At 38.0% G+C, this 23,574-nt stretch overlaps 1 protein-coding gene across 4 annotated transcripts in view; it reads left to right on the top strand.

Annotated features, from left to right (window-relative positions):
* Nucleotides 1-15,518, top strand: part of PPHLN1 (periphilin 1) — a 146,045-nt gene extending 130,527 nt beyond the window's left edge. For all 4 annotated transcript variants that reach the window (XM_021704779.2, XM_021704778.2, XM_044914880.1 and 1 more), the window contains one exon: nucleotides 13,190-15,518. In XM_021704779.2, coding sequence (XP_021560454.1) covers nucleotides 13,190-13,384 — 195 coding nt within the window. In that variant the 3' untranslated portion in view covers nucleotides 13,385-15,518. The remainder of the gene's footprint in view (nucleotides 1-13,189) is intronic.
* The last annotated feature ends 8,056 nt before the right edge of the window (nucleotides 15,519-23,574 follow it).

Here is a 23,574-nt window from a genome sequence, read left to right as displayed (position 1 = left end):
CTTTGCCAAGAATTTAGTCTCAGTTGTGGCTTTATTTCTATTTTGGATTTAGACAATCTTGTTGAATTATAGCGTGGTATGGGAAAGGGTAAATGAGACACCTAGACTGTGAATATCGTACTTTTTACAGCTAACTCCCTTTAATGTCTCTGCTTCAGTATTTTTATAAAAAGGGGATACTTATCCAGAGTACTGGTGAGGATTCCTGGTACATAAAATAATGTAAAAGGCTATATGAAAATGTTGCCAGTGACTTAATGTTTCTGGTATGCCAATAATTTCTAAATGCTACTATGTTTAAACAAACAAAAAACCCTTTAGAATTGTAACCCATAACCATTTCTAGTCATAGAGACCTTTGCCTAGGATTCCTTTCCATTCTCCTAGAATTTTTCCTATGTAGTGAGCCCTCCCTGAGGGCTTAAAGATTAAGCTTGGCAACTGTTAATACTTTTAGGCTCTTCTTCTTCTTATTTTTCTTTTTTTAAGATTTATTTATTTGAGAGAGAGTCCCATGCAGACTCTGCGTGGAGCCTCAGGGCTCAGTCTCGTGACCCTGAGATCACGACCTGAGCCAAAACCAAGAGTCAGATGCTTAACTGACTGCACCATCCGGGCACCCCAATACTTTTAGGTTCTGAGCCATTTTTCCATATCTTCACGAGGTTAAAGCAATCTTAATATTGGGTTCTCTCCAACCCACTTTGCCAGAGAACTGGGAGGAAGTAAAGGGGGTTTTGGAAATAGCTTAGCTTAGTTGCTACTGCTGACAGATTTCTCCTATCATAGGGTAACTGGATGGATGGAGGTTGCTCCTCTTAGATCTCTCAGACCACTGTAAGATTTTTCACTTAGGGAACAAGTTGTTGCTAATTATTTGCTTTCTTTTAGGCTTTTTTTTTTTTAAGATTTTATTTATTTATTTGATAGAGAGAGACACAGTGAGAGAGGGAACATAAGCAGGGGGAGTGGGAGAGGAAGAAGCAGGCTCCCTGCCGAAAGGGGAGCCCGATGGAGGGCTCGATCCCAGGACCCTGGGATCATGACCTGAGCCGAAGGCAGACACTTAACGACTGAGCCACCCAGGCACCCCAGCTTTCTTTTAGGCTTAATCAAATCTAAAGCATGACCTTTTCTATTGTCAGGATATTGCACTTTTCTGATTATTACTGTTAAATCATTTGAGGACTGTACTACCTCATGAGCAATTAAAAATCATCTATTAATTTCTAAAAATTTATTTGGAAATAATCTTTTTTTTTTTTTTAAGATTTTATTTATTTATTTGACAGAGAGACACAGTGAGAACAGGATCACAAGCAGGGGGAGAGAGAGAGGGAGAAACAGGCTTCCCGCTGAGCAGGGAGCCCGATGCGGGGCTCGATCCCAGGACCCTGGGATCAGGACCTGAGCCGAAGGCAGACGCTTAACGACTGAGCCACGCAGGCGCCCCGATTTGGAAATAATCTTAATTAAAATAATTTTCTTTGGATAACTCAGGTTTTTTTTAGTTGTATACTCATTGGTATACATTATACTAATTTCACCTACTATAATAATTTTTATAACAAATAGCTGTATGTAAAAAATCAGTTTAATATATACATAAGAAATTTCACCTTCTTTTAACTTGATTTTTTTTTTTTTATTCAAGGGAAATACATTCTGAGGGACAAATATCTTTTAAGGAATTGATTTGCCATGTTAACATGTGATCTGTTTCATTGTGGTGAGTGTTTTAGACATTCACTTGGGAAAACGTCTAAATTAAGCCTTCCCCTCCTTGCCTTTATTAAAGAATTTATATTGTCCTTAGACATGAAAATATTAAAAGCCACATGAAAGATTTTGTCATTTTGCAAAATATTTATTGTTAATCATTTTCTTAGCCAATAGAATTTTTAAACCTATTTTATAATGTATTTAATTGCCTTTTATCTTCATTATGACAATATTTCCTTAGATTTAGCCTTTTTATATTTGTTGAATGCTAGCAGTTTTTTTCTCAAGCCAATAACTGACATTAAACACAACATTATTTTTCCTGGCCTACTGAATCAGATTTGAAGGGGATATTGCATAATGAATACATTAGTTTTCCTCTAATCCACAGTCTTCAGTGGTTTATTGTCTGATGTGAGGAAAAAAAAAATGGAGTGTAACATAAGTTGTTTTAAGTCCAAGGATAAGGTAAACCGTAAGTCCAGCCTGTTCATTTCTAGCTCCATTTTGATTCTGGTGTATCCATCAGCCATCTTTTCTAAAACTTCTCTATAGTCCCAAGATTTTTTTTTTTTTAAAGCATACTGTGCTGTTTTCTTTCCAAGCTTTCAGGTTGCCTGGAATACCAACACTGTCTCAGTGCTTTTAATCCTCCTTCTCTCTGCCCATTATGATTTTTCCTTTGGAATTATTATACTTTGTATTTCTCTATGGCATTTACTGTATTTTGCTTTATGGTTTTCATAATGTATTACTCTTTTTTCTAGAATCTAACTTCTTTGAGCAGGGTGTGCTGTATTATTGACCAAATCCAGTGCTTTGCACGTAGTAGGTGAGTTTTAGTTGGTTGGCAGGTACAGTTATCTGTCATTCAGATCTATATCTGCATTTACAGATTCATTAATATTTGTAATTCTCAACCCACATTGAGAAAATGCAAAGCTCATCATCCAGGGTCCAAGCAAAAGAGAGCCTTCATTTATAAGCTGAGGTGATCAGAGCCATATACCTACCATTGGGCCTCTTTTGCTTTAGATCTCTTTCCCCCTTAACATTTTATTATGAAAATTTTTTAATATTAGGAATTAAATAGTGCACACCCATACCCTCATCATCTACATTCTATAATTAACATTTTGTTTTATTTGCTTTGTCACTTACCTATCCATTGCTGTATTCATCCAGTAATTTATCTTATTTTTTGATGCATGTCTAAGTATGTTGCAAATCTTAGTACACTTCATTCCTAAATACTTCAGCATACATGTCATTAAGTAGAGTTGTGACTTTTTTCTCTTTTTAAAGGAATAAGATATGGATATAAACCCTTTCTCAGATTCCTCCTGGCTTCTTTCCTTCTTAGAGTTGTCATTCTTGTGTATGTTTTTCTATTTTTAGTATATATGTGTATATCCCTAAACTGAACAAACTGTTTTTTAAAACATACATAAATGGCATCATGGTTTACATAGTTCCTTTGTAACTTTTTTCACTCATTATTAATTTGAGATTTGTCTAGAGTCTATATTTAATCTCTGAGATCTGCTTTTGGCACTAGTGAAATATTGTGTAGACTCTGGAATTACTTCATTTATTTTTGTCTACTTAGTGTATTATGAGCTAGAAATGGTAAAAAAATCATTAACCTTTGAATCCTGTAAATTTATAAATCTATAATTTATGGATGAGAATTTTACAAACATCAATTGCTAGGAGTTTGTAGCATTATTCCACTTTATCATTAATTTTGGAGTTACTTTTATGTGGCCGTAATAATTGTACCTACATACTGAATGTAGGTGTTGAAATCTAATCCATGTGTTCATAATGCATTTCTTAGCAACCACCAGTGTTCTTTTCAGTTGCTGTGCTTTTAAGAGCCGGTGGGGCTGCAACTTTGAGGAGGAAGTCTTAACGATATCTTTTTCTATTAATACAGCACAAGCAGCAACATAGATTACAATAGTTTTGACACCTTCTGCATTACTGCAGACCCAAATTAAAGGGTTTAAATTTGTCTCCAGTATTTAACATCAGTATGCTGTTACTTTTTTCCTGACCTCATCAACACATTAGACATTATGAATGTTTCCTTTTATATTAAGCCTCAATTGGAGTTTCTTTTTTTAACTTACATCTTTATACACATTTCACCAAAAGATTGTAGAACATTTTACAGATACTAATTATTATATTTCACAATGCTCCTTTAAAAGTGGTAAGCTTTTATGTATACTTCAACGGTAAAATAATTACAAATATATATTATTTAATTTACCAGGTCAACACTTGTCACTACATCTTTACCTTTTCTCCCACTTCTCAATCCTCTGTATTAACACTGCTTGGTAGAATTTTCTGTGTTGATAGAAATTTTTTATATTTGCACTGTCCAGTATGCTAGCCGCTAGCATTTGAAATAGGGCTAGGAACTGAGGAACCGAATTTTTCATTTTTATTAAAATTTAAATAGTCAAATATGGCTAGTGGCTACTGTATTAGACAGTACAGCTCTATAATCTCCACCATGCCAATAAACTGCTCTTGCAGCTAACCAGCCAGTCCCCTAGTTTCCCAGTCTGATCAGTATGTTTTGTTTGTCAGCTTCTTTGATTTTTCGCTGACATTTGATTGACTATATTCTTCTTTTACAAATGTTTTTCTTGGCACCTGTGCCTTCACTCTTTTCTAGTTTTTAGTCTTCCTTATTTTCTCTTCTTTGGCTGATACTGGTGCTTTTAGGTATCTACTCTGGCTGTCTTTTGTTCTCAGAGCAGACTTTAGCTATTTATTCAACATTTACTGGGTATCTACTTTCTCTCAGACACTGGGGCTAGAAAGAACTTACTCCTTATTTCAAGGAACTCCTGTGGTCTCAGCTGGCATCAGTGCTAAAGATGTTAAGAATTCTCTTTCCCCCACCTTTTGTACTTCCTTCCCAGTCTCCCTCCCTCCTCCCTCCCTCCTTTCCTCCTCTGTTTTTTTTCTTCCAAAGTCCAGACTCAGTAATCTGCTTCCTGTTGACAGGTGCCTCAGTTATGTACTAGGTATTGAACTTACCTCCCATGCCCAATACCCTCCCTCTTCAAATAAATAATTATTTTTTTAATTCTCCCGTCATTCTCCACATTATTACATCTGTATGGCTTTTTTTTTTTTTTAAGATATTATTTATTTGGGAGAGAGAGAGTGGGAGAGAAAAAGAGAGCACTAGCAGAGGGAGAGGGAAAAGCAGGCTCCCTGCTGAGCAGGGAGCCTGACCTGAGGCTCAATCCCAGGGTCCTAGGATCATGACCCAAATTGAAGGCGGACACTTAACCAACTGAGCCACCCAGGCACCCCTGTATTGCTACTTAATTACTTGTAAAGCCTCTAATCTCATCTTTCTTTAACACATCATGTGACATTCATTGTCCTGGCCCTCAGGAGCTCTTAATGTTGATTCTCAGCCATTTTCTCTCCCTGATACATCCAAAGGATCCAATTCCTCCTTGTAGCTCTTTCCCCATTTGCTAATTATTGATTTATAGGTTGAGGTCTAAACTCCTTTAAAAAAAGCTCTTCATGATCTACTTTGAGAGTGAATACACTCTACGCTCTAGCTATGCCAAACCAATTAAATTTTCCCAAAATGCTGTTTCCTTTTCTTCTTCCTTATTTTACTAGAGTGAACTTACCGTGTTTAAAGAATCGGTTCACTACCATTTTCTGATACCCCCTTCTCTAGACAGACAGTTGTTTCTTCTCTTTTCATCGTCCTCATCACTATATCTAACAAATTAAATGCTTCCCTTGTAGTAGGCACTCTTCTAAGTGCTTTTTATGATCTCATTTAATCATTATAATAGCATAGTCAGGTCTATAGGTCCTGAAACTGAGGTAGAGAGGGTAACTTTTCCACCCTGCTTTTCATTTGTGTGATTTAAAAATTTTTAATAGGATTTATTTATTATAGCAGTTTTAGGCTTACAGAAATATTTTAAGAAAGTTCCCATATACTCCCTCTCTCCATTGAATTTCCACTCTTATTAGCATTTTTGCATTGCTGTGATAAATTTGTTAGGATTGATGAGCCAGTATTGATACATTATTATTAACTACAGTCCATAGTTTACTTTAAGGATCACTCTTTCTGTCATACAGTTCTGTGAACTTTCACCAATGAAAAATGTATGATGTGATAGATCATGCAGAATAGTTTCACCACCCTAAAGGTGCCCTGTGCACCTATTTATCCTTTCCCCACTATCAACCACTGATCTTTTTACTGTCCCTATAGTTTTGCTGGTTTCTAGAGGTCATGTAGTGGGAATCAAGCATTGAATGGCCTTTTCAGACTGACTTCTTTCACTTAGCAATAACCATTTAAGGTTCTTCTTGTTTTGTGGCTTTGATAGCTCATTTCTTTTTATCACCAAAAATTATTCTAGTGTATGGATGTCCCACAGTTTACCCATTCATCTACTGAAGGATATCTTGCATGCTTCCAATTTGGGGTAATTATGCATAAAGTTGCTGTAAACATTTGTGTGCAGTTTTTGCATGAACACAGTTTTCAGCTCATTGGGGTAAATACCTAGGAGTACCATCGCTGGATCATATGCTCAGACTGTATGTTTAGTTTTGTAAGAAACCACTAAACTGTCTACCAAAGTGGCCAGTATCATTTTGCATTCCCACCAGCAATGAATGAGAGAGTTCTGTTGCTTCACATTCTTGCCAGAAATTGGGGTTGTCAGTGTTTTGGATTTTAACCATTCTGGTAAATGTGTACTGATATCTCATCACATTGTTTGAATTTTCAGTATCCTAATAACATGATATTGAAATCTTTTCATGTGCGTATTTGTCATCCAGATGTCTTTTTTGGTGAGGTATCTGCTCAAATTTTTTGCCCATTTTTAAAAATATATTTTTTTAAATTAACATATAATGTATTATTTGTTTCAGAGGTACAGGTCTGTGATTCATCAGTCTTATACCCAGTGCTCATTACAACATATACCCTCCCCAATGTCCGTCACCCAATTACCCCATTCCCCCCACCCCTCTCCCCTCCAGCAACCCTCAGTTTGTTTCCTAAGATTAAGAGTCTCTTATGGTTTGTCTCCCTCTCTGGTTTCGTCTTGTTTCATTTTTTCCTCTCTTCCCCATGATCCTCTGCCTTGTTTCTTAAATTCCACATATCAGTGAGATCATATGATAATTGTCATTCTCTGACTTATTTTGCTCAGCATAATACCCTCTAGTTCCATCCACGACATTGCAAACGGCAAGATTTCAATTTTTTGATGGCTGAGTAGTATTTCATTGTGTGTGTGTGTGTGTGTGTGTGTGTATATATGTATATATATATATATATACACACACACACACACACACACACACCCCCCACATCTTTATCCATTCATCTGTCGATGGACATCTGGGCTCTTTCCATAGTTCGGCTATTGCGGACATTGCTGCTATAAACATTGGGGGCAGATGCCCCTTTGGATCAATACATTTGTATCTTCGGGGTAAATACCTAGTAGTGCAATTGCTAGATCATAGGGCAGCTCTATTTTCAACTTTTTGAGGAACCTCCATACTGTTTTTCAGAGTGGCTGCACCAGTTTGCATTCCCACCAACAGTGTAAACACAATTTTATTTTTTCTTTCTAATTGGTGTACTTTTCATTTTCTTTTCTTGTCTTACTGTATTAACTAGGATTTCCAGTAGAGTGTTGAAAAGGAGTGGTAAAGGGATCATCCTTGTCTTGTTCCTTATCTTAGGAAGAAAACGTTTACTTTTTCACCATGTAATGTTAGCTTTAGGGTTTTTGTAGATTTTCTTTATTAAGTTGAGGAAGTTCCCCTTTATTCTTAGTTTGCAAACAGTTTTTGTCATGAATCAATTTGTCATGGATTTTGTCAGATGCTTTTTTTGCATCTATTCTTATGATCCTTTGATTTTTTTCTAGCTTATTGACGTGATGGATTGCATTAATTGATTTTTCAGATGTTGAACAAGGCTTGCATTCCTGGGATAAATCCCATTTGGTTGTGGCGCATAATTCTTTTGATATATGCTTGGATTTGCTAATACTGTGTTGATTGTTTTTTCCATCTGTGTTCAGGAAAGAGATTAGTCTGTAATTTTCCTTCGTACTAATGTCTTTGGTTTTGATAATAAGGTTATGCTGGCCTCAAAGAGATTGTAGAGAATTGGTATCATTTCTTCCTTTAGTGTTAAGTAGAATTCACCATTGAAACCATCTGGGCCTAGTGCTTTCTGTTTTGGAAGGTTAATTGTTGATTCAATTTTTTTTAATTTATTTATTTGACAGAGCACGCATGCACAAGCACGGGGAGCATCAGGCAGAGGGAGAGGGAGAAGCAGGCTCCCTACTGAGCAAGGAGCCCAACATGGGGGTCGATACCAGGACCCTCGGATCATGACCTGAGCTGAAGGCAGACACTTAACCGACTGAGCCACCCAGGCTTGATTTCAATTTCTTTTCGTAGATGTAGGCCTATTCGAATTATCTACCTCTCCTTGTTTGGGTTTGGTAGACTGTGTCTTTCAAGAAATTGGTCCATTTCATCTAAGTTATCAAATTAGTGGGCATAGGGTTATTCATGATACTCCTTGATAATCCTTTTAATGTCCATGAGATCAGTAGTGATGACCCCTGTTTCAATTTTGATATTAATAACTTTAGTCTTCCGTTTTCTTGGTTAGCCTGGCTAGAGATCTATCAATTCGATGTTTTCAGAGAACCAGCTTTTGGTTTTATTCGTTTTCTATGTTACTGTTTTCACTTTCACTAATTTCTGTTAGAGCAGAAATTGGAATTTTTATTTTTTCTCTCTTTGGATTTAATTTGCGCTTTTTCTAGTTTCCTAGCTTAGATTATTTTATATCTTTCATCTTTTCTAATATGTATTTAATGCTATAAATTTCTATTTTTTTCTTTTTTTTAAAGATTTTTTTTGAGAGAGAGAGAGAGAGCTTGAGCAGGGGGAGGGGCAGAGGGAGAAGCAGACTCCCCGCTGAGCAGGGAGCCCGATGCGGGACTCGATCCCAGGATCCTGGAATCATGACCTGAGCTTAAGGCAGACGCTTTACTGACTGAGCCGCCCAGCGCCCCTTAATTAAGCTATAAATTTCTAAGTACTGCTTTTGCTGCATCTCACAAATTTTGATAAACTATTTTCATTTAGTTCAAAATATAATTTCTCTTGAGACTTCTTTGATCATTGTGATTTTAGACGTATGTTGTTTAATCTCCAGATGTTTTGGGATTTTTAACCATTTTCTGTTGATTTCTAACTTAATTTTATTGTGATCTGAAAGCATACTTTGAATAATTTGTTCTTTTAAATTTGTTAAGGTGTGTCTTATGGCCCAGAATGTGATCTGTCCTGGTGAGTGTTTCATGTAAGCTTGAGAAGAATGTGTAAAGTACGAAATGGGTTTCACCAGGACCAAATCAAGGTGTCTGTAGGGCTGCACTTCCTCTGGAGTCTCTAGAGGAGAATCTATTTCCTTGCCTTTACCAGTAAGTTTCTAGAGGTTGCCTGCATTCTTTGGCTGATAACTCCTTCCTCCATCTTTAAAGTGCATCACTCAAACTCTGTTTTGTTTTTTAAGATTTTATTTATTTATTAGAGCATGAGCCAGGCGAGGAGCAGAGGGAGAGGGAGAAGCAGGCTCCCCGCTGAGCAGGAAGCCCAACGTGGGGCTCCATCCCAGGTTCCAGGGATCATGACCTGAGCCGAATGCAGATGCTTAACCAACTGAGCCATCCAGGCGCCCCTTAATCTCTGTTTATGTGGTAACATTTCCTCTCTTTTACTGATTCTCCTTCATTCCTTTTTAAAGGACTCTAGTGATTACATTTTTCCCAGCTGGATAATCCAGGATAATCTCCCTATCCAAAATTTGTAACATAATCATATCTGTAAACTTCCTTACACCATATAAGGGAACACATTCATAGGTTCCAGGGATTAGGTGTGGACATCTTGGGGGCAGAGGTGTGAAGGGCATTATTCTACTACCAGGGTAGTAGAGTCAGGATTTGAACTCAGTAAGCCTGCTCTTGGAACCACTTGTCTGCTCTTTCTGGCTTCCCTACTACCATTTACATCTAAGTGTCTTCTCTGTACTGTGTTTTAATTGTCTTTGTTTACCTTTCCCACTAGGATGTGACTCTTCTGAAACAGGACATAGAGCATTTGAACAAAATGAGTTCAGATAAAGGAAATTATATGAAATGATGAGGTATCAGCAACAGAGAGAATAACTCATTTGAATCTCCAGCCTTTTAAGGCTGTATGCACATCTGACTTTTACAGTTAACCTCCAGTTACCTCCTAATGTTAATATAAATTAAATATTAAAATAAGTATATGCATATATATATCTAAATTTAAGTAGCCTGCTGTGGCTAGTGCCTACTATATTGGATAGCACAGCTCTGTAATCTCTACCATTCTACCAAAATGCTCTTAGAGAATTTTAATGCAAATGCTAAAGATGGTTTGTCTGAAATGAAAATTCTCCTAACAAATTACATTGCCTTAATTTTTGTTTTCTCTGGAACACCAGGGTGGCTCAGTCGTTAAGCATCTGCCTTCTGCTCAGGTCATGCTCCCAGGATCCTGGGATTGAGCCCCTCAAAGGGCTCTTTGCTCAGCAGAGGGCCTGCTTCTCCTTCTCCCACTCCCCCTGCTTGTGTTCCTGCTCTCGCTATCTCTCTCTCTGTCAAATAAATAAATAAAATCTTTAAAAAAAAAAAATTTGTTTTCTCTTTTTGTAGACACAGAGGTAAGGACTAAATGATATACGTTTTAGAGGAGTTTTATGTCATTATGAGCAATTTTAGATAGAACAAACTTGCTAGACCCTCTTCTTCCAGTCATTGAAGAACATTTTAGTAAAAAGCCTTGATGGTTTTATTTTGTCATTTTCCTTTACTCCTAGAAATACTTCGTGAGAATTTAACTATTGTCACAGGCTACTCTAATAAAGTATTGTGTGAAACCACATTTGGGTAGTGTTTTCATTACCCTAGCAAATTTAACTACATTTCTATGCAGTTTATGTAAACCCCACCCATACTTTAACCTGCTTCCCATTTTGATGAGGTTCAATCAGGGGAAAAAGCAACAACAAAAAAATCTTCCTGTGTGGCCTGTAGATATCAGATCTGAAGATTATTAATGCATTTCCAGCCAGGGACCATAAGCAAACAAGCTTTCCTACAGATAACTACACCCTTCCTGTTTGGGATTGAGTTTACTGTGGAACAGATTTCGGAAATAGGTTTCTGACAGTTGTGAATTTTATTTATAAAATGTTGTAGGGTGAGGTTCTTCCTTTAACAAAAACTAATTATTTCCTGTCTAATGCCCAACCAGTACGTTTTAAACAGTCTTTTAGAAAATTTACCCCTTCGAGAGAATTCTGTTGCTCTGGGCAGTTCTGGTTGGTCTTGTCAACTAATGTACAAACATTTGCCTGTTACAATGAATAATTCATAAAGGACTTACAATTAAAAATAAAACACAATCTTTAAATGCTTGTATTATCTTGTCTCCAGAGTGATAGTTTACAGTTTAAGTAAATACATGAACACATTTTAATGTGTTTGTACCTTTGATATGCAAATCTGTAGCACATTTATGTTCAGTAAATATGCTAAACGAAGAGTTACAGTTTAGGGAAAACAGCAGATTTACATTAAAGAATTTGCAGGTTAATTCACAGAGTAACATTATCCTCATCTACTACATCTGTTAAAAAGAAGCCTGTAAAATTCAGGCCACCCACAAAGTGGTCTGCTGAGGCCTGTGGTTGGTGTTAGAATGCTGTTATTATGTGGGCTGACTGGTTTGGTAAGGAATTTACCTCCACTAGGAATGAAACATCATGGTTCTGACTTTCCCCCATGGGGACTGCATTGGCTTGACTTAGGTACTATGTTTAAACCAGTCAATGTGCTCTGTTGCCTTGACATCATATAGTAGTATCATATGAATGGTGTACTGTTTTCTAAGTTAGTTTGTTAGAGTAGTAATATCAGTTCTGTACCACGTAAACCTTAGGATAAACTGGGATAAATGGTTGGTGTAGATAGCTGAGAATTAAACTTAATGGCTATTATGATTAAATCTTATCACACACAAACATATGGGAGCAGGGGCTGAGATGGAGAAAGTAGCTAAGTTTTTACATATTTCAATTTCTGTGTTCATTGAAGAACTTACTCTGTTAATTTCCTTGGGGCTTGTGGAATGGTTTTTAAGAGCAAGGAAATGAATTTAGTACAATTTAGCAACCAAGTACTGCGAGTTAAAATTAAATATTCTTCTTGAAATAGCTATTGTTAAGGGATAAAAAAGTATTGCAGACATTTAAAAAATAACAGCAGCAACTACCACAAGAACTAGTAGTGATCACTGGAGGAATAAAAACTCGTAAGCCAAGTAGTGTCTCAAATCACTTCTTTCTAAAGTTTTTCAAAATGAATAAATCCTTTTTCAGAGAATAAGCATGTTATATTGTTTTTGTTATATTTAGAAAAATTAAAATTCATGTAACAGTTCTTTAAAATCAGGTAATTTGTATTTCACTTACTTTTCATGGATACTTAACTGTAATTTTTCTTTAAATACATGAATTAAAGAGTATGAGAAATAGCATAGAAATCTAAACTGCATTTTGTGACTACAAATCAAGGAAATGATATTTAGTGGGGAGAAAACCTAGCAATTTTTGGACAGGGAATAATATCTAAGTGCCACTGATAAAGATTATATATACATATTGAAGTAAAATATATATATACACACACGTATACATGTGTATGTGTATATATGTGTGTGTTTATATATACATATATGTGTATACACATAAAGGAACATCTGTATATAACATTGTTTTGATCTTAACTCTGCCTTGGTGACTTTAATTGTGGTTAAATATTTATAACTTAAAAAGTTTTTTTCAAATAGATACTTTAGTCTTTTGTTTGTTGTATACTAAGCAAAATTTTGAATTTGTCATCTGTTCATGATTCAAAGAATCTAAAGTTAGGGGCTTAGAAACTTTTTTCTTCCAAACAAGCAAATGAATAAAGCCATGAATGTGCCTTAGCAAGCCTTTGTTCTTAGTTCTTCTCTAGTCTGATGTCCTTTTAGTAGACTGCCTAATGCTGACAAATGCCATGCCTAACTTCTGTAATCAGTGATGTGGCATATCGGTGTTTTTCTACTCATTCACGTTGTCAGCAAATCTCAGAAATAGAGGCTTAAATAGCATTTGACAGTAGTGACTACTCAAGGTTGAGGGAGGTTCAGTTGTATTATTGTATCTCCCTTTTAGGCTTTAGCGTGATCATTTTGCTAACTGAATCAGCTCAGTGTTTGGCTAATTATTTTTACTCTTAGCTAACCACAATATATTTCACCTTTCTAGATTTACCGACAAGACTGTGAAACTTTCGGGATGGTTGTGAAAATGCTGATTGAAAAAGATCCTTCATTAGAAAAGTCTGTACAATTTGCATTGAGACAGAATTTACATGAAATAGGTGAGCGGTGTGTTGAAGAACTCAAGCATTTCATTGCAGAGTATGACACTTCTAGTCAAGATTTTGGAGAGCCTTTTTAGAAAATTACTTGCTCAGGCAACAAAAATGTTTCTAGCAGTTTGTTTGTTTTTTTTTCCCTGGATTGTGTAAATCCTTAATATATGGAATTTTTGTGATGAAGAGAAATACTTTGATAGTTGACTACATTTCCAGTGTCAAGTAAACATCTAAAACAGTCTAAGATATTTTAATTAGAATTTTAAAATCTACATGTAGAGCCTCGTAATCCATACTTCTCTTTTTCCCCCCTAAAATGATGGGTCAGTTAATTTTTCAAGCTTTGAAAAAGCAGTCCTGGAGAACAGCTCATGTTCTCTTGTCTTCTATAGTATGCGATCATTTGTTTTGGTCACACTAGTGTAATTTATTAGGTTAGAGATCATTCCACTTAAAACATTTATAGTCTTTTTGCATTTCATAGTCAGTGATACCATGTGAAATGTTAGAATTCTGAGTTGTGATTTTATTGACTTGTTGCTTGCTTATTTTAGGCTTTGTAACTTTTAATATGTTCAAGTATACTATCCAAATAAACTGAATACTTAAGCGTCTATAGAATATTTGCTTTGAGATTCTCATTGTGATAAAATACAGCACTTAAATCTCAAAAAGACCTCATAATAAAATCCTATTTTCCAAGTAAATGAACTCAATGTTTTCTGTTAAAATAATCCTGAAACTCCTAACCATTCTCACAGATATGAGTCTTAAACAGTATCATATATAAGAAAGAGAAGGGACAATTTGAAATAAAAGAGAGCTCTTTTCAAATTGAGGTTTCTTTAGAATCTTCTAATTGAAAGAGAGAAATTTAGAATATGAGGGAATAGTACTGGAGTTTCATTTTTTCCCCAGGCCCATATTTTTCATCTCAAAAAAGAAGGTCCTTGATAATATATCCATAATCAAACCATTTACAGATGATGCCTTTGTTAATCTGTTTGTAGTCTTAACAAGATCTTTGTTCTGATGCCCTTTTTAGGGGTCCTCAAAAGTGTCCTTTAAAGAAACAAAGCAGAGTAGGCAGTAAGCCCAGCACAATTACCCCTCACCAAGCAGTTTATGTAAACAGTTCTTCATGAGTGAGCCATCCAAATCACGAGTTAACTGGGACCATTAGGATATTCCACTCATTTCCTGATCCCTTCCAGGTGACCAGTGGCATTTAGCCAAAATATGTATTTCTGTGGCATTAGGAAACCTTAAAAATCATGCTTGTTATTACTACCCAGTTTCATTATCCCCCCATCCTCTTTCCATTTCCATTCTCTTCTCACTTAAATTCTGATGTTATCTTTAGTGGCCTATATTGATAATATCTAAAGAGCTACCCCAGAAGAGATAAAAATTAAAAGGAGAAACAGCAGTACATTTGGTGAATCCTATAACGTGTATTATGCCATTCCACAAATGTAAAAACTACTTGAACACAATTATTTTCTTAAGTTTTCTATATGAGATTGCCTTGAACTCTTATTTTTTGCCATTTAGATATTGTACATAAAACTAAACCCCACATGTCATCTCTGGCAGTCTAATTCCCTAATTATGAACAGTGATTTTATTTGTTACCCACTTAGAAAGACCAAGAAAGTACTGATATTGTTTCTTCGCTTACCCCCTTGTTTTTCTTTTCCTTAAATATTCTGATTCCAGGATTTAATTCCTGTAGTCAAGATGTCACAAGTTTAAAAATAAAAGTTAAGACACTACCACCAGGGCAAAGGATTTGTACATTTTGTTGAAATTCATTAAACTGGAAATTCATTCAACTAGAGGTTTTACTTACAGACTCATTTAAATGTGGGTTCAACCAATACTTTCTTCTTCTCCCCTTCCCCAAATTACATTCAACATTTAAAGCTGTTTATAGCTTGCCATCACCATTATTCTGGTAGGCTTGTCAGTGTTAAATCTGTTTGTTTTTGACAGCTTTTTAAAGACCAATTTTAGGATAGTTGAATTCAGATATGTACCAGAGTGTGTATTTTGCAAAATGTTCTTGATTAAAGAAATTTGTAAATTATCCATTGTTTTTGAGTATGCCCAATTGATATGATAAATTTTTCATTGTCTTATCATAAAGCCTTGATGATCAACAGGGGGAAAGCACTATTGTGAAGCTTTTTGTGAATTTTAAAAGTGCAAAATAAAGCAACTAGGTTTAAATAATTGGATTGTCTTTTTTTCTCTTTAACAGGCTTAAAGTATTTTCCTGAAATGTAGACTTTTATTACTCTCTACTGCAAGCATACTCAATGTTCAGTTTACCTACTCAGCAGCAGGATGGAAGAACTGAGAAACCATTAACTTTGGTGACTTAAGGTGTCTTGATATCTGAGCAAACAATTAAACGAGATAAGATTGAGCACACAGAAGTGCTCAATAATTGTGTTATTACGAATCTAAGTTTCAGAAATAGTAGGATTAAAATCCTATCTCTGTACAGTAACCTCTGGAGGAACCACATCTTTGTGACCCAATTCCTAGCACAGTTTGGAATGTTGTACGTACTTGTCTTCATTGACACTTCACAAAAGAAGTGACATTTGACTCCTAGGTCTTGGAGGACTAGGACTTTCAGGCAGAGAAGGGGACATAATAGAAGTTTAGGAAGAGGGGAATGGTATAGGGAAAGATACAGGCCTGTATGACTGAAGCTGGTTGGGAAAGATGATGGGCAACAAATGTAGGAAAAGATAGGTTGACAGCAGAATGAATGATTCTGAGTGCTTGTAGCTTTATCCTTTCTCTCCTAATTATTCAAGAATAACGTTTGAAAATACTACCTTTGAAAATATTACCTTTATGTTTATTTTTGCCAAATATATTGATTTCTCACAGCCCCTCAGCCACTTAGCAACTGAGCCGGTTTATAGACCCAGAACCTCTTGAAGAAAGGGGCAGCCGACTCCCCTTCAGAAAGGACTCCGCATGCACTGCCCAAATATTATACACTGGTTTCAGCTTCATTTCAGAATTGCCTGCAAGGGAACCTAAACTCCAAAGAAAGCTGTAACAGTTCTTTGGTGCAACTTTGGAGATGATGATCTTGTCATCCCTGAAGTATTCATGGTGGACAGTATTCAGTGTTGAGGGCAGCCGGCCCCCCTGGGTGACTTTATAACTGTAACACTGCTCAGCCTGGCACCTGGAGCTCCTGTGAGTAATGGCCACACTCTGCTGGCCAGACCAAGGTTTGCGGGTGATACACAATACATTTACCATCTCCTTCCTGCCTGTTCTCTTGAGAGCACTGATGTTACTCAATTCAGTGGGGGGAAAAAAAAAGGTGGCGGCGGAAGGAATGACTAGTAACTAAGGCAGTTAGCAGAATCTTTTCTGCCGCTTTTCATGGTAATGGAGTTGAAATAGAGTCACATGACTGCCTCATTAGGACTACATTTGCTATATTCCCCTTTGCAGTTAGATGTGACCAAGTGACTTAAGTCCATTCCTGTGGAGTTTGAGTGGAAGTATTTCTCTTATGAGCTGGGACCCTTAGGACAGTAGCTAGGCTCCTTTGTGCTCTCTTTTCTCCCTTCCCCAAAGTAGTAGCCATGGGTACTCAGCCTTGATTTGTTGCAGAGCCACAAGATGGAAGGAACTTGGATCCCTGCATGACCACATAGAATACCGAACTGTTATGTGACAGAGAAGAATAAATGCCCTCGTTGTTTAAGCCACATTATTGTTTTTTTCTTAGCAGCTCACCTTTTGTTCAAATTAATGTAAATAGTATTTGAGGGTTGGTTTCACTGAACTTGGCTTTCAGGAGGCTGTACCAGTCCTGCCTTTCCATTGTAATAACTGATCTTGGGGTAATGGGGACCCTTTATATAAAAGGCTTTGTCAGTCCACTGAGTTAATTCCAAGTTGTATTTAAAATCTCACTTGATGACAAGTGTCATTAAAGACTGATGCACGTTTGTGTAGCGGCAGAGGCAGCCTGATGACACAGCACATCATTGTTTGAGCTCTGTTCCCAAAGATGAATAGTGTTTCTAATGTTAGACCATTATCACTAAAATTGTATAGGGTTTTAAAGTTTTTTTCACTGTGTATGTGTGAGTGAAAAGGTAGAGGTTTACTGAAATAACATTTGAGAACATATAAGATAGAAAGTAACCACAACATCTGCAGACATTTGCTGCAAGGGGACATCTGAGGTATGTACCCACTACTTAGGCTGCCCATGTGCTAGCACATTTTTCCTGGTTGGAATACATAGAAGATAGGGAGGGGACAGAGCTGCCCTGGCCACTGACCATACAACCTGCAGGTCTGTACCTTCAGGAAAGTTCCTCTTGCCCAGGGCCGAGTTCCTGGGGGCACTTGCTGGTACCCCCATTCTTGGTAGAGAGGTGGAGATCCTACTGTTGTTGGGGACAGTGAGCATTCACTGAGTGGGTAAGTCTGGGCAAGCTACCTGGGGAAAGGGAGAGGATCCAATGACCAGAAAAGTACGCGGTCCCATCATCCTCCCAAGTGGGAAGACTCCTATCCTTTGTGATCAAACCCCTGAGAAAGACACACTGGCCAGATGTCTGCAACACCTTCAAGTGGACCCAGCACCAGCCAGCTGGGTTCCTCTCTGGCACCAGATCCCAGGTGCCCTTCTCTGCCCGCACCCTATGCTTGCCTGGTGGGGAAGGTGGGGAAGGCTTCTGAAGCCAGAATAGGGTCAGCCTCCAGTAGATGGGAAAGTATGTGTGTGTTGTGTGTTGTGGAGGGTTGGGGGAGAGGAGAGAGAAAATGCAGTTCAACAGCACTGTAGCTTACCAGGCTGGGGTATCTGTTTTGTGCTCAAGCTTTTGATTTCCTCCCCTCTCCTTTTCTAGATAGGACTGAACATTAGCAACCTGAGGGCTCCTGCTGGCATGCCCTCCCACCACAGCCTGACGACACCATAGTGGGTGGTGGTCTGTGAACACTGCAGGGCTTACTCGTTTGAGAGGTGAGCGCTGTGTGAGAATCACATTTTCTTTACCATATAGGAGCAGCCTGCCCCCCCCCCCCCCCCAACCCCTACCCCAAGAGTCCAAGAGGAGAGACAGAGTTTCCTCAGCATCTCCTCATCCCCTGGGATGGCTTAACCTCTGCAAGGCCTATGGCCTCCATGGCCTGCCTTTGTCCTGAGGTGGGAATGTTGAATGAAGGGGAGAGATCCTGCCCACACCTTGGTAAGCTGGGGTTAGGGGTACAGAACTAGCCCTGCTTTGGCAGAAATTTCCTATTTTTTTAAACTTTGTATTCTACTTCTGTAAAGTAGAATCTTAGTGTATTATATTGGATGTAGGTTAAAATATATTTCGGGTTTAATTTATCAAATACTTCATAAGATTCTGAAAAACACCATGTATTCAGTTATTTCACTACCTGAACAAGGTTAGAACCACCTTTGTAGTGTCTTTTGATTCATACTTTCACATATAAAAAGCCAATGGAGATTGTATTCTCCTTTTACAGTCAAGAGCAGGGGAAGTTATAACTTGCCTAAGGTCATATAGCTGGAAGTGGCAGAGCCAGAGTTTTGCCCAAATCTTTCAACTCTAAAGTCAGTGTTCTTAGACGAAGTGAAGTTTGGTGGTCATTCAGAACTAGGTTAAAATCCTGATTCCCGCACACACTGGCTGTTTGATGTACGTGCAGTTAATGTCTAATGTAATTGAATGGCTAATATAAAAATAACTCTACCAAAAGCTTTTGAGAAAATTCAAATCCTAGTTCAGTAGATTTTTCTTGTTTTTCATTTTATCCTCAGTTGCTAATACCTTCCATATTGGTTCCTAGGACTTCTGTTTTGGAGCTATTTTATGAAACACCTTTGAGATTCACCAGGGGTAGTTATGAGGCGAGCAGCACATAGGGTTACAGCCCTCACGGCCACAGTGTAGCCTAGGGCTTGGCTTTTCAGCTGCTATATCCCTGGACCCATGGTGGAGTTTGAGAAGAGCCATTTAAGTGGAATGAACTTGGTAATTAAACTCTCCCTTTCTAGGAACCAAGATTAAACAAACATAGTTAACACCTTTTCAGCTTTGCTTACAACATGTTTAGAGATTCAAGAATAAGATTACTACCAGTAGCAGCCCTCTAAGATGTAGAAAAAAATCTCATCCTTCTGGTAATTGGAGAGAAATAACATGAGGGAGGAAAATATCTTGCCTCCCAACTGTCTACTTGATGACGACAAAGCCAATCTGAAGCATATGCCCTGGTAGGGAAGTAAGCATCCTGACTTTTCCCCCATGATTTGGTTTAGCCCATGCCCACTGAGAGTACAAAGCATTAATAGAAAAATAAAAAATTAATAGACAAAAGCCCCAACCCTTTAAAAGTTCCCTACTCCCGTGAGTTCCCAGCTCCGTTTTTGGAGGGGATCATCCTTTCAGGGATCATCATACCAAGTATGTTGGTAAATGAAAGAGTCAAAAAAGGGAAAAACACTTTATGCTGAAAGACTCTTCTGACCTATAAATTCAGTTCAGTCTCCACAGAATACTGAAGCTGAAAGGAAACCTCTGAGATGGTCTAGCAACTTCTCATTTTACAGAAGTAGAAACTGGGTCAGAGCACTTAACCTGCTTGAGTTAATGAGAGAGGTGGGTCTCCTAACCCACATCTCCTGAATCCTGGCATCCAGTGGGCTTGGCACCACTCTGCCAGATCAGCTTTGTGTTGATGTGTATTAGATTAGTAACCTTTTACCAAGGTCAGTTGCTTGGTTCATTTATCTAAGAAACACTAAAACAGGTATGACCATTTAAGAAAACTGGTTTCAGGTTCTTTTTTTTTTTTTAATTTTATTTATTCATTTATTTGAGAGAGTGAGAGAGAGAGAGAGCGCACATGAGGGGGGGAGGGTCAGAGGGAGAAGCAGACTCCCTGCTGAGTAGGGAGCCCGATGCGGGACTCCATCCCGGGACTCCAGGATCATGACCTGAGCCGAAGGCAGTCGCTTAACTAACTGAGCCACCCAGGCGCCCCTGGTTTCAGATTCTTAATGGTTGTTTGGAATCAAATGTTTTCAGAGAATGGGCTGCAAGTTACATTTAAAATTGGCATCACAGCACCTTGTGCACACACAGCATAAAGAAATGTGCCATTTCCTTTGCAAAAAGAAAAGCTGAGGCTAAAATTGATCACTAAGATAGGAATACTTGACCAACTAGCTGGTTCTGTTCAAAAACAATCAGCTCTCGTCCTGTGGCCAAGTCTATATTTACCCAGTCTTTTTGTTCCATATGTCCTTCCCATTTTGTGAAAGCTACTATTAAACTTTATTCCCCCAGTGAAGTTTGATTCTGTGACCTTGGCAAAATGTGAGCTCAGAGGTGCAAAATTCAGTTGTTCCTGTTCATGTCTCCTTGGCCCAGTTTACCTGGGAACCTTCCTAATGTGTTCACAGAAAGCCCATGTGACTGTAAGGAGCATGGCCTCCCATTTTCGGATAGCTCCAAAGAATGGCTAGCAAATGGAACCAGGCAATACACAATGTTCTCATTTGACTAATTAAAAGGATTTTTATCCTAATTGTGTTACCAGCATTGAATTGATGAGGCTCTTAGAATTTTTTTAATCTGTTTTTCTCCTTTGTGCATCAGAAAAGGTCACAAGTATTTCTATAAACAGTAATTGTGCCTCTCCTCATTAGCTCTGAGGGATAGGGGAATCACCTTCAGGCTCCAGAATATATAACTCATGCATTGGAGATTTGCTGACAGCAGGCTCACTGGTTCAAAGTGTTTCAGAAAAGTTTGAATTAGTTGGTAACATTTAAAAGCTAGATTTGGCAAAAGTTTAAATTCCTGGTTTCTAAAAATGCGAAGGGAGGTCTAAGCAACACTGGTTCTCTCCATGACAGTAGTCAAGTGCCCATTAGAAAAGAGAAGCTCAAGAAACCAAAGTATGCCCATGCTGTGTTAATACCTGTGCTAAAATCCTCTGGGCACTCAATACTTTCAGGACCCATCACCCAAGAACCAAGTGGAGCAGGGACGCATGCCATACCTGGAAAGGTAGCGTACTTGGGTGCCCTTCTAAAGACAGCCCACGATTTGGATCTAAAGTAAGAGGGCTAGACAGCAAATGATACCTCCTTTTACTTCTGGTGCTTTTTATTTAACTCGAGAACTAGAAGGCAGAGCATAAAGTATAGCAAATGCATACACAAAATGAATTATGTTCTTTTAATGAGGGCTGAAAGGAGTCCCCGTTGACATTTTATCAGTGCCCCTTCATGGGCTGTAAGCAAAATGTTCTCCAGTTTGCTCTGAAGTGCAGAAAAACACAAGTAGGGTTCTGCCTCACACATGTAGAGGTTAGAGACAGTGTTTTAACATTGGATATTTATCTTGGGACCTGACCAGATACTTTGCACTCTCATTAACTGAATCTGTGAATACCTGTTAGCGACTGCATGCTTACTGTTCTCGCCTAATTCTTGACAGAAGTGCAAGGCAGCGGTTTCTTTGCAGCTAGTCCTTTCTTTGCTACTAAGACTTAGAAGCTTTAAAGGTTACATTATCATGAGTAAATATTTCTGCATTTCCTTAAGCCTTTAGCATAATCTATATAACCCTTATATAAGGAAATGAAAAAATGGAATAGGGAGATTGTTGCCAGAAGCAAAAGGAACTAATCTTTTGACAATGACTTGAAAACTACCAAGGACAGTGACTTCAGCTTCCACCACCATTTCTCCAGGCTGTGTATTACTGTTTACTATTTAGGATTCACCTTTTATAAGCAACATCTCACCAAACACATCAGTCTTTTCAAAAGGATAACCAGTGTTTGTGGCAGAGGTTCTGAGAAGATCTTTAAAAGGGAGATATTTGCTAACCTGTTGAGACTGTGATGGAACAAGCACTCTCCTACATTGTTAGTGTAAATGTTAATCAGGCAGATTACTTTGGGAGGGAAATGGGTGATAGCCATCCAAATTTTAAATACATAACTTCTGTCCCAGGAATGATGCTGCTCAGAATTTATGTGCAGATGTGCCAGTGCAGGATAAGGGATCTATGAGGAATTCAAGTCCATCACTAAGGGCCTGGGTAAGTCCGTTACGGTGTATTATACCATCACTGAAAGAATGAGGTAGACCCATTTGTGCTAACGTGGAATGTCCACATATGAAGTGAAAAAAGCAAATCTAAGCATATATACTTTGCTACCATTTTAAAAGAGATATTTATATAAATATGCTTTGAACGTCTAAAGGACACACTAGAAATGACTAATAGTGGTTACTTCTGGAAAGGGACGTGAGGGACTGGGGATGAAGAGTGAAAAGGAGACACTCCGCTGTCTTTGAGTTTTTCTGGTTTTTGTTTTTGTTTTTTACCAGATGCACGCATTTCCTTTTCACTGCTGCTATGTTTTTCAAAATGAACCAGACGAGGGAGATGATGATATATTGTTGAGTAAGGCGCTCTCCCCCCGGCCCGGTTGTGTGCTTCTCTAGGAGCACAGCTACAAAGCCTTGCCCTAGTCAGGGCTGGGTGTAGGGGATGCTAGACCACTGGCTTATCTACTGGATTCATAGCCCCTTCCCCCAAGGCCTAACAGCTTTTCCCCATTCCAGTAAAGACGTACAAGTTTGTCTCTGTGTCTCAGGTCCTATTTCACACCTATTAGTAGGGGCAGGGGATATGCAGGAGTCAACCATGGCCTGTTAATGGTAGAAGAATGGCAAAAGAAATCATGCCAGAACAGAGGAGCAAAATGGAAGTTAGCTGGATATGTTTGCAAAGATCTGTTCAGAAAGGTAGTTTGTTATTTATTAAGCATTTATTAAATAACTTCCTAAAGGTCCAAGATACCACTAGGACCTTAGTTAGGACTGAATCCTATGTGCAAGAATGGCACATCACAAAATATCAGCTCATCAGTTCAACTCCAAGATAATTTGCTCTTGAAGTGGAACCTCATAAACTCGAAGTAGTGGCACAGCGTCCTCTGAAGATTTTAAAAGAAAAACAGTTTTCAAAATTGCTGTTCAAGGCCAACAAATTAGCCGGAAGGGAGGGGATAAAAAGGAATAGCCTCTCTTCAAATAATAAATCTATAGAATCCTCTGCCCTATACAGCAGATCCTTGTAGTTTTGGTCTCTTCCCAGGAAATAATCACCACTTTGTTGAAAATGGGAAAGGCACCCCTACCATCCCCAAAGGGGAAAAAAACATTCACCCAAACAACTTC

The sequence above is a fragment of the Neomonachus schauinslandi genome, chromosome 5 (assembly GCF_002201575.2).
Source record: "Neomonachus schauinslandi chromosome 5, ASM220157v2, whole genome shotgun sequence".
NCBI lineage: Eukaryota > Metazoa > Chordata > Mammalia > Carnivora > Phocidae > Neomonachus > Neomonachus schauinslandi.
The sequence above is the reverse complement of the archived record's forward strand: the minus strand, read 5'-3'. Positions and strand labels throughout refer to the sequence as shown.